The sequence below is a fragment of the Protopterus annectens genome, chromosome 10.part0 (genome assembly GCF_019279795.1).
Source record: "Protopterus annectens isolate FY-2018-M chromosome 10.part0, PAN1.0, whole genome shotgun sequence".
Classification (NCBI taxonomy): domain Eukaryota; kingdom Metazoa; phylum Chordata; order Ceratodontiformes; family Protopteridae; genus Protopterus; species Protopterus annectens.
Genome location: NC_056744.1, coordinates 1,167,543,263 through 1,167,555,440, shown reverse-complemented (window position 1 = coordinate 1,167,555,440; position 12,178 = coordinate 1,167,543,263). Strand labels below are relative to the sequence as shown.

At 40.9% G+C, this 12,178-nt stretch overlaps 1 protein-coding gene across 1 annotated transcript in view; it reads right to left on the bottom strand.

Moving 5' to 3' along the window:
- Positions 1 to 12,178, bottom strand: part of LOC122813538 (vitamin D3 hydroxylase-associated protein-like) — a gene marked incomplete in the record, with an annotated part of 1,040,187 nt that overhangs the window by 721,065 nt on the left and 306,944 nt on the right. Inside the window, 1 exon segment of the mRNA XM_044085913.1 lies at positions 5,862 to 6,068. Coding sequence (XP_043941848.1) covers positions 5,862 to 6,068 — 207 coding nt within the window.

Sequence of the window (12,178 nt, the reverse complement as noted above, 5' to 3'; positions counted from 1 at the left end):
GAATCTTTGAGCAAGTGTTTCTTGCATTTGTAAAAGTGCTTGAGCCTTGAGTCCACCAAGTTAGCAAATTTCTCAGTCTTACATCCTGCAGATGCAGCTATAGTTCTTAAGGGGGGGCAGTAATTGATTTATGAAACTTTGGGATCCCAAAAATAGCTGGGATCCTGGGGTGCTTGACCATGAGAAAATCATGGATTTTACTAACCAAAGTATGTGTCATAACCAAATCTTTGACATTTAAATAAATGCTGTGATAAGCAATGTTGATTTCATTGCAAGACGCATCAGAAAAGAAATCCCCATTGTTAAGGTATTCTAATAATTTTGATGAATATAGATGTTTGTCAAAGAAAACGACACCCCCTCCCTTGTTGGATTTCATTATATGGAGATCTTTGTTGTTGTACAGAAATAACATCAATTCTCTTTCCTCAGACGTTAAATTATAAAACACCCGTCTCTTAGTGCCACACCACTCCCTAATACTCCCTAATAATCCTTTCATAAAGGTGCTCCAAAACTTGTATAGGTGGTACCAAAGGTGGGTTGAATGCACTACTCCTATATAAATCGCAAAGTACATGATTAATTCCATAAGCATTCATGTTTAACTTTAAGTTAAGTTTCCTTGTAAAAAAATTAAGCTCAATCAGTAAGTCCACTACCTTAGGTTTACTGCCTGGCACAAATTCAAAGCCTTTCTGAAAAGGTGCTCCATAGGTAGGGGTTATGATTAAAGAAAAAAAATATATAAATCTAACAATTCAAGAATTTGAACATTGTCTGCGCTTCATGGATAGTATGATTAGTTAAGTCTGTTGTTGCCTAAATTGTTTCCTGTGATAGTTCCCCTTGGGAAAATCCTGTCCTTTGTGGTCATCGTACTGCCTGGATGCTTCATTCCCATTGTAACTCTTTTTCTTGTGACCTTTTCGATCTTCTTGGGCCTGTATCATCTGACACAGCTTCCTTATTTCGATCATTTCTTTCATTATTCTCTGGACCTTTGCATCGTATGTGGTGGAATAATCACCATCCTTGTTGCCAGGTGGCTTAGGATAAAAACACTTGCTCTTACAATCATTGCCATCTCTTGAAATCTTTTTTTTTTTTTTTACATTTATATAGCTGCCTCATAATTATCAACCTTTTTCAAATCCTGCTGATAGTCCTGTAAGTAGAATTCTTAAAGCAAGTCCAATTTTAATATGGTTATACAACTTCTGAATATCTTCCTGTAGCTTGTTAATCTGTCTTGCATTGTCGCCTACCATTATTTCCATTAGTTTCTGACCCATGTTGTCAAAAAATTCCAACAATTTATGATGGAATATTGAACCAAACAGCACTCCGTTTATATATTTAAAAATACAGAGCCTTTTGGAAACCCGTTGGTTTTGAATACAAAATCTTAAAAACAAATTGTCCATATGTTTCCCTTTGTATTTCATAGATAACTTCTCAACGTTCCTAATCATCTGTTTCATATGTAAATTATGTTGGTCACCATACCTCCCTGTCTCACCACTTCATAGCCAGCATCACTAAAGACATATCTGGCTTCCAAAAAATTTTTCAGACTAAAAGTTGTTTCACTCACCGGTCCACCACATCCTCCTCCATTGTCATGATTACAACTCTCTCCTCTGGACTTTGTACCATGTTCATTTGACTGGACGGCTGCTGCATAAGTGAAGGGTTTAACTGTATTTCCTTTACTGTTCTGATCAATAGCCAGACTACTAAAAATGTCCTGGCTAACATCAGAAAGAGATTTGGTTCCAAAAGTACTTGGTACCTTCAGATATGAGGAGACCTGACTTTTAAACTGATCAGTGCAGTCCAATAAAAATGTTAAATCGATTTGAGTAACACCTGGAAGACCAGAAGTGGCATGCAACTCAATAAATAAGTCATACTGTGACATACCAGAAAGTAGAACACTACACCAAACAGTAAACAACACAATCCATGAAATGACGTACTAATAGGTTCATAGGTTCATAGGTTCATACTAGGCTATCTGCCCTAGGGCATTTATAAGCCTAGCCAGAGTGTGTGTGGCTTTCACCATCCCTTAGGATGAGAATACTATACCCATTAGTTTGCTGTGCTTCTGTCCAGCAGTGACACAGAGATGATTCCCGGGGTAAACCTACGATCTCCCATCCACTCGTCAAGATTTCTCTTGAACAGAGTCAGTGAGGGGCTCTGCCTCACATGGACTGGGATTCTGTTCCATAGTGTAGGGAGTCTCTGGGTGATGAATCTGTCCCTCCAGCATGTCCTATTTATATCCGTGTTGAGGTTTAAGTCTCTTGCTCTCGTGGCTCTGGTGGATTTGGATTTTTTGAGGTGGAGCATGTCCATTAATTCCGGGTTGGACATGGCCTTGTATGTCAGGCACAGATTACCTCTGAGCAGACGGTATGCGACTGAATAGAGCTGGAGTTTCTTCAGTCGGGCATCGTATGACATATGTTTGAGCCCCTTTATCCTTTTGGTGAGGAACTTTTGGGGTCTTTCCAACTGCTGCAGGTGTCGGGTAAGGTACATTCAATGGGGCGTTGTACTCAATCATTGGTCTGATAAGTGAAGAGTACAGGGTACAATGACCTCTCCTGATCTGGATGTGAATCCTTCATGATCAGGTGGGCAATGTAGAAGGTCTTCCTAACCACTTTGGCAATGTGAGTGTCAAAAGAGAGGTTACTGTCAACTTAGGTCCCCAGGTCCCTGATAACTTCTTCCGTGTTTAATGGATTACCGCCTATGTGGTAATTAGGGTTACCTTGTTTTTCCCAAAGGGTATGACTATACATTTTGGCATTTAGCTTAAGGCCATGGCTCTGGCACCAGTTATCCATTTCTATGAGACCTCTCTGGAGGATGTCTGTGTCTGATGGAGTGTCAATTATGGTGCCCAGTTTGCAGTCATCTGCAAATTTTGTCAGCCACAATCCCCTATGTTTGCCTGCACTTCAGAAAAATAAATGCCGAACAAGAGGGGCCCAGGACTGAGCCCTGTGGGACACCGCCGTGACCGGCTTAGAGTCTGACATGGCACCAGCAACTCTAACCCTGTGTGTTCTGTCCTTGAGCCAGTTTGCAACCCATCTTGTGACATATGGGTTTACATCTAAGCTGGTGAGCTTTTCTATGATGCCCGAGTGGGGTATTGTGTCGAACGCTTTTGCTAGGTCAAGGTAGGCTGTGTGAACTGCCTTACCTCATCAATGGCCTTAGTGATGGTTTCAAAAAGTCAACCAAGTTCAAGAGGCAGGATCTGCCCTTGACAAAGCCAAATTGGGTAGGATCCAGTGTCTGTAGGTCCCCAATGTCTTTATTTATGAGTTCCATTATGATCCTCTCCATAGCTTTGCAGACAAGGCTCGCTGCTTATGGGCGGTAATTTCCAGGGTCCGTAGAAGCACCGCCTTTGTGGAGGGGGACCACAGGTGCCGCACGCCATTCTTTGGGTACGCATCCTGTAGTAAGGCTAAGATTAAACAGCAGCCTTATGTGTGGGTTTAGTTCCTCATTGAGTTCATGTAGCACACAGCCGGGGACACCGTCCGGTCCCATTGATGCTGTGTTTTTTGCTTTAGAGAGAGCAGCTCTCACCTGGGCATCTGAGATGTTTGGGAGGCTAGACTCTGGTGGGATAGATATTTCTCCTTTTGGGGGGGGAGGGGAGAAATTTGCACTGAACCTGTCTGCCAGTATGTTGGCAATGTCTGTGGGTTCAGTGATTTTTTTATCATTTTGGACTAATTCTGAGCATATCTGGGAGTTACAAATGCGACCTAGATGTCATAGGAAACTTTTAATACTATTTTGTTTTTAGTGCTTTCATTCCAAAATTAAAAGAACTGCATCAGAAAACAAAGTAACTACTTCCTGGATACATTTAAAAAGCCTCACAGGTACCAGACTTTATTAATAATAATAATAATAATAATAATAATAATAAAAACAAGTGTCTGTATAGGTACAATATAAGCATGTTTCAGCAGAAGAAACAGCTCACAACAAAAAAACAATGATATGAACATTTAGTAAAACCTCAAACTTTTGTTAATTTTATGAATCACTCAAATGCACATTATTAATAGTAATGTAAAAGTACGTTTGTATGTGACATAGTACATAATGATAAAACTATCTTTCACCACAGTGTTAGAGTGTGCTCAACAATATACTAAGGTTGAAAGTAACTTTGCTATAAATATGCAACCTAAATAAGGAATAAGATAAAGCTTGCTTAAATGTAGAAATAGAGTTTAGCAATATGTGATTAGCATCCATACTAAATGAATGTGTCTTAAAAAAATTAAGGAACTTGCTTATGAGTGTATTACACACACATCAAGAAAGCTGACTTCTTACAGACTTTGCAAGAATGTAAAAAAAAAAAAAGAAAACAGGATATATCAGAAAAAAACTACTCTGCTTTCTTTAACAGGACATGTGTTTATCCACAAAGTGTTTTCTTGAAAAATATGCTTTTCTAAGAAAGTTTATCCACAAGGTGTTTCCTTAAAAATATGCTTTTCTGCACTTATCAGCATTTGCACAAGAACAGATGTGTCAGCATTTGCGTCCTCAAGGCAGTATCTTTCCAAAACGAAGAGGGTGCGTGTTTAACTAAAATGTATATAAAGTGTGTATTAAATCCAGTTATGTTAGGTTCATAGGTTCATAGGTTTATACTAGGCTATCTGCCCTAAGGCATTTATAAGCCTAGCCCAAAGTTTTGTGGCTTACGCCACCCCTTATGTTAAAAAATACTGTGCCCATTAGTTTGTTGTGCCTCTGTCCAGCAGTGACACAGAGATGATTCCCGGGGTAAACCTACGATCTCCCATCCACCGGTCAAGATTTCTCTTAAACAGAGCCATCGAGGCGCTCTGCCTCACATGGACTGGGATTTTATTCCACAGCATAGGGAGTCTCTGGGTGACAAATCTATCCCTCCAGCATGTCCTATTTATATCCGTGCTAAGGTTTAAGTCTCTTGCTCTAGTGGATCTGGTAGATTTGGATTTTTTGAGGTGGAGCATGTCCATTAATTCCGGGTTGGACATGGCCTTGTATGTCAGGCACAGGTCACCTCTGAGCAGGCGGTATGCGACTGAATAGAGCTGGAGTTTCTTCAGTCTGGCAGCATATGACAGATTTTGGAGTCCCTTTATCCTTTTGGTGAGGAACTTTTGGGGTCTCTCCAATTGCTGCAGGTGTCGGGTGAGATACATCCCGAATGGGTATTGGTAGGGACACATTTGTCCCGAGGTAAATGTTATATCTGTCACATCATCTGTTCTATATGAGAAGTAAAGTAGAAACATTTCTGAAGCTGTAACAGAAGAACGTGTGGTTTATTATAAAAGTTATTGGTTACTGCTATTAAAGACAGGTGCTGCAAAATATATTCTCTCATCACTGTATATTCTGAAAGTGTCTGTATGCAACAGACCGTGAATGCAACTATAACCAGACTTTGATTTCAGCAGAATCTCCAGCAAGACTGAGTGTCTTAAGAAGACATCAAATCCATCATAGTAAGCATCAGAGTATCAGCACAGTGCTTTAGCACCTTAAAATTATTTTTTCATACAGTACAGAAATAGACTTGATTTTGTATACATTTTCATCTGTTGAAGAATTTTATGTATGTGCAAGTATCTTAATGCTTTTCCATATTTTAAAATCTAATGGAGTTTAATATTTATACTGGCAAACGTGTACATCAAATTTCTGAATTTTGAAAGTAAAAGAAGGTTGGATCCATTAAAAGGAGCACAACACAGCCATAAGTACTGCTACATCTTTAAGAGTATGTCTAGGTTAAAATAGCTTACCTGAGTCTGTTGCCAGTGGGTTTCAAGGAACAGATTCCACAGAAACCTGCAGGAATTCGAATACTCCCTGCAGTGTCTGTCCCAAATCCAAGGATTGAGCCACCTCCACCAATCAGTGCTCCCCCGCCTCCAGAAGACCCACCTGGACCTTTCTTATGATTTAATGGGTTCAGTGTCTCACCATAAATTGGATTACTGCAGTCATAACTAGTGGAAATAAAGCACATAAGCATGATTCTTATTTATTTTTTCCTCTAATCAGAATATAAAACACTTGTAGCTTAAGAATACATACTCCAGCATGATATGAGTATATACAGCTTACTCTGGGGCTGAATTGAGATGCTTTCAGCATAAGATTTGCCTTTAATGTTTCCATGCATTTAAAGCACAAAAGAATCATCTATCATAAATAGCATACATGACAGGTCTAGCTCTTCCACATTTCTTCTAATTTAAACTTAAGAATCATAAGGCTACACTGTCTCAAAAAAGTTGTCCAGTAATAGAATACATTTTTTTAAGTTTATGGTGTGTGTGTGTGGGGGGGGGGGATCTCTGACTGTGGTGAATACAGGGTGGCTTGCCCCCTACAAAAACTTTATACTGCATATTTATTTGCTGCTTGAAGTTTCTTTTTTTATACTAGCTCATTTAAGAAGTTCACAAGTTCATCTTTATGCAGACTGCTGTATTTACCAATAACTACATATGCTTTGTGAAATTTATTCAATAAACTGGTATTCAAAAACATGAGTCTTGTGAAGATCTAGTAGACCCATGGACATCTGCTGCAAAGTGATCAGTACCATCAAGTGTTACATGAATACTAGATGTGGTAGTGGTTTAGCAAAGCACGAGTTCCATTGAGGGTCTCTGGTAATGTTTGTGTATACTATGCATCCCTGTTATAGTTTATATCCTCTGTCTAAAACTGTTGTAGTGGAAGAATTCCTGGCTGCATCATAACACTTTAATGCACGCACACTCTTTCATATAGCAACTGAGAGGAAAAGTTTCAAGATCTGCAAATGTTAGTAGAAATCAAAGCTGCTTTCCATGCCTTAGGTATGCAACTTAGAGGAACCTACATTCAACTCTGATGAAAAAAGAAAGCTAAAACAAAACACTCTTGACATAGAACTGCCAAATATATGACTTTAATAATTACTGACTTATTCAGAGCAGTAGCAGTAAATCAGAACCATATTTTAATTCAGATTATCACAACACACAACCATCTAGCCAAATAAAAACAATGCAATTAAAACTTACTAATGAAAAAGTGTACACAGGAATCCATACATAAGAATGATTAAAAAAAAAAATAATTAATGAAGATGTTATAAAACTCGTGCATACCAAACTGTAAAAAAAAAACATTAAAAATATAAATGTAAAAATGTCCTAAATAATGTAACACTTGGGACAATACTGAGCATATAAAAAAAGGAATTATAAGTGAACATGATGAACTATAAGAAAACAGAAAAATAGGATACTTAAGTTGGCAAAAAAGAAAAAGCCATAGTACATGGATGCAGAATAAATACCCCCTTCTCCAATGCCAGAACTAAGCAATAAACATTCTGAGATATGCCAGTGAAAAGTCCAGATAGTATCTGGAGATTCTGACAGTGACTAAATGTTTAATTATTGACTAAATGTTTAATTACTGCAGATTGACATTGTTATGCAGAGACTGGTTTGGTAACTAACGTCATTTCTAAGATTCCAGTCATTATGCAGTGACTGGTTTGGTAACTAACTTCATTTCTAAGATTCCAGTCCATTCAGTTTTCCAAGGAGATGCTATGCACATTCCTTTGATAAATCCAACCCTATGTTTCTTCACCCAGAAACACAGCAGAGACATTCAGCCAAACCCCACAAAACAGCAAAAAAATAAAAAAAACTATTAAATGCACCATTCACTTTTCCTCTCCTATCCTCCAATACCAGCTTTCTCTTCCTAAATATCAATCTTAAAAGAATATGCAATAAAATCCAGGACATGCATGCTTATGTTGCCGTATATTCCCTGCACATAATCATATCTACAGAAACATGGCTGAAAAAGCACATAAATGACCATGTTTGTTTTACATTAATAGGGTTTTTCTGCACTCTGGTGGGAGCAGAGGGCTCAGTCAACCCATCTGAGTTGGGATCTGTTGGTGTGAGACTTATTGTGTACTAATCTGACTTGCCTGAGGACTTATAGGTTCATAGGTTCATACTAGGCTATCTGCCCTAGGGCATTTATAAGCCTAGCCAGGGTATGTTTGGCTTTCGCCACCCATTTTAAATTAATTTTGCTATGCCCTTTTTCGAGGTTAGTATACTGTGCCTCTGTCTAACAGTGACACAGAAGTAATACCCCGATCTCCCATCCATTCATCAAGATTCCTCTTGAAGAGAGTCAATGAGGGACTCTGCCTAACCTGGACTGGGATTTTATTCCAGAGTGAAGGGAGCCTCTGGGTTATGAATCTGTCCCTCCAGCATGTCCTATTTATTTCGGTGCTGAGGTTCAAGTCTCTCGAGCACGTAGCTCAATGGGATTTGGATTTTTTGAGGTGCAGCATGTCCCTTAATTCTGGGTTGGATATGGCTTTATACGTCAGGCACAGATCGCCTCTGAGCAGGCGGTATGCCACTGAGTAGAGCTGGAGTTTCTTTAACCGGGCAGCATATGGCATCTGTTTGAGCCCTTTGATCCTCTTGGTGAGTTACTTTTGGGGTCTTTCCAGTTGCTGCAGGTGTCTGGTAAGGTACATCCCAAAAGGGGCAGTGTACTCGATTATGGGCCTGATGAGGGATGAGTAAAGAGGCACGATGACCTCCCCTGATCTAGATGTGAATCCCTTCATGATTAGGTGGGCTATATAAAATGTTTTTCTAACCACTTTGGCCACGTGGTTGTCAAATGAGAGATTTCTATCAACTTGGGTCCCCAGGTCCCTAATTACTTCTTCTGTACTTAATGGATTACCACCTATGTGGTAATTTGTGGGCATTTTGTTTTTGCCAAAGGGGATGACTATACACTTTTTGGCTTAGCTTGAGGCCATGGCTCTGGCACCAGTTGTCTGTTTCTATGAGGCCCTTTTGGAGGATGCTTGTGTCAGCTGGAGAGTCGATTATGGCACCCAGTTTGCAGTCATCTGCGAACTTGGTCAGCCACAGTCCTTCCGTGTTGGCCTGTACCTCCGAGAAATATATACCGAACAAGAGAGGTCCCAGGACTGAGCCTTGTGGGATGCCACTTGTAACTGGTTTGGAGTGTGACATGGCTCCAGCAATTCTAACCATGTGGGTTCTGTCCTTGAGCCAGTTTGCAACCCATCTAGTGACATAGGGGTTTATATTTAAGCTGGTGAGCTTATCCATAATGCCCGAGTTGGGTATTGTATCGAAGGCTTTTGTGAGGTCCAGGTAGGCTGTGTGGACCACCTTCCCCTCGTCAATGGCCTTGGTGACTGTTTCAAAGAAGTCGACCAGGTTTAAGAGGCAGGATCTGCCCTTAACAAAGCCGAACTGGGTAGGATCCAGTGTCTGTACGTCCCCAATATCTTTATTTATGAGGTCCATGATGATCCTTTCCATAGCTTTGCAGACCAAGCTAGTCAGGCTTATGGGGCGATAGTTTCCAGGGTCCATTGAGGCACCACCTTTGTGGAGAGGGACCGCTGTTGCTGTACGCCACTCTTTGGGTACATATCCGTAGTAAGGCTGAGATTGAACAGTAGTTTTATGTTTGGGTTTAGCTCTTCTTGGAGTTCATGTAGGACGCAGCCTGGGACACTGTCTGGTCCCACTAATGCTGTGTTTTTTGCTTTGGAGAGGGCGGCTCTTACCCGAGCATCTGAGATGTCAGGGGGGCAGCACTCTACTGGGATAGATATTTGCCCTTTTGGTGGGGAGGGGAGTTTGCGCTGAACCTGTCAGCTAGGATGTTGGCAATGTCTGTGGGTTTGGTGTATTTTTTGTCATTTTGGACTAATTCTGAGCATATCTGGGAATTCCCACCCAGGTTCCTAACATAACTAAAGAAAGCCTTGTGATTATCCTTAGTGTCCTGTGCAATTTTTCTCTCGAAGCTGGCCTTAGACAATTTTATGAGTGCCCATAGTTTTTTGCTAATACTGATCAGTGATGCCTTCCCTTTTTGGGATTTTGCTCTATCATGTAGTAGCTTCCTCCTACTATTGTATAGTTTGTTTATGGCTGGGGTCCACCAGACAGGACGTCTGCCTTTGGAGGATTGGGTCTTGGTTTTATTTGGGAATGCATGATCCATGCATTCCTGAAGGTGTTCATAGAATGCATTTATAAAGGATTCTGTGGTCTGGGCCATATTTTCCACAGGCCCGGGGGCTTTGAAGGATTCCACCTTGGTTTTGAGGAGTGTGAAATTTGCTTTAGAGAAGTTTTTCACTGTGGTTTTTTGGGCAGGGGATGGGGTCGGGATGTGAATATCCAGTGAGATTAGTTTATGGTCTGATCTTACCAGTGAGGGATACACTTCTGGTCTGGAGCATAGAGTCCCCATGTTGGTGATGATCAGGTCCAGTATGTTTTCCCCTCTTGTGGGAGTGGTAACAAGTTGTTCCATAGCATTTAAGTTTATGCATTCTAGGAACCTTTGGGCTAGGGTGTTGGAGCTAGAGTAATGCTCCCAGTCTATGTTTGGGTAGTTGAAGTCGCCCAATATAATGGTGTCTGGAGAGACCTTCATATTTTCCAGTGTTCTCAGGAAGGCTGAGTGGGGTACCTGGGTTTGGGAGGGTGGTCTGTAGCAGGCTATAAACTGGAAGGCAGTTTTACCCACTGTTAGTTGCACATGGATAGTCTCTGATGCTTCGTGCTGTGCCACCAACCTGGAGGTGTGGGTATCTTTGATGAATATTGATACTCCCTCCTTTGTGGTTCGGTCCAAGTTTTGGGGCCGAAAAGCATGGTATGAGGTATAACCTGGTAGTGCTGGGGTGCTCTTGGGAGCCCTGAACCAGGTTTCTGTTACTGCACAGATATCGATGTTCTCCATGCTAAGGAGAGTTTCAAGTGCGTGCATCTTGAGGTTAAAACTTCTGGCGTTGAGTAGCATTACTCTTAGTTTCTTATCCCTTGTGATACCTATGGAGGTGGGTTTGTCTTTTGAGCCTTGCCTAAAAAAGGCACTATGGGGGTAGCAAGAGCCTTTGCCAATATCCGAAAGCCCAGGGGTGACAGGTGCAAGCCGTCCCTAGCGAATCTGTGTAAAAGCTTTTCATCCCTATAGTATAAACGTATAGAAGTTACATGTGCCTTGTATATAAGCAGACATCCTCAGTGTAAAATCCTCTTTAAGAAACACTGTCTATAGTCTCCCCCTATTTATAGCTGTTTGAACAGCTGCCAGTTTGTGCAGAGGGCAGCACCATGCAGGTCATCAAATAGTATACTACTGAACACTCCCACTTAGACCTTTAAGTGACTCTTCCCTACTCTTTTCCGTCTACTAAGGATCTGAATAATGGGTAGATAATTATCTGTCATCTCTGCTTCTGGCCTAGTGGATATGGGCATCATCAGGCAGTGTAGTAACTGCCTCGTGTTCTCTAATAACCATTTAACTTTAGAACAGACAAACACAGTGTGGGAGAGATGTAGACACACAATGTCACTGGAGGCAAAGCTCTCACAAACATGCACAAAAAATACAAGCCAGGTTGTCAGCGTTACACCCAAAACACTCACTACCAACACTTAGGTACTCATTTGTATATCTACCCAAACCTTTAAGACCTCCTAAAAGCATCTCTCAGTGGCCCTGCACACACTCAAAGAAGACGGCACCTCACACAACACAAAACTCATTGTAACATAACAAATCATAGTAGCCATACTTCCAAGCCCAACACACAACACAGCCAAAAATTCTAGTTATTGGGGATTCTGCTGTAAGACATACTGATGGCCCCCTTACCAGGATGAACAAGGAGAAGATTATAGTCAGCTGTCTGTCTGGTGCCAGAATCCACTAGATCATACATGCATTAATTAATGTCTTTAAACCACAAGTTCCAGTATGACATGGTCATAGTCCACGTGGGTGAAAACAACCTAAGACATACCTCACTGGACTATATGAAGAGAGACATGATGGAGCTCTCTGAATATGTGCCCCAGGTGGGTATGAATCTCGCCTCGAGTAGCATCCTACTTCACCAAGGATGATGCTACAGTACTAGTAAAATATGATTTATTTCAACTGGCTTTGTTTTTGGTGTCAAAACAAGGGGATCCAATATCTGTCATCCTGGAGAGACATG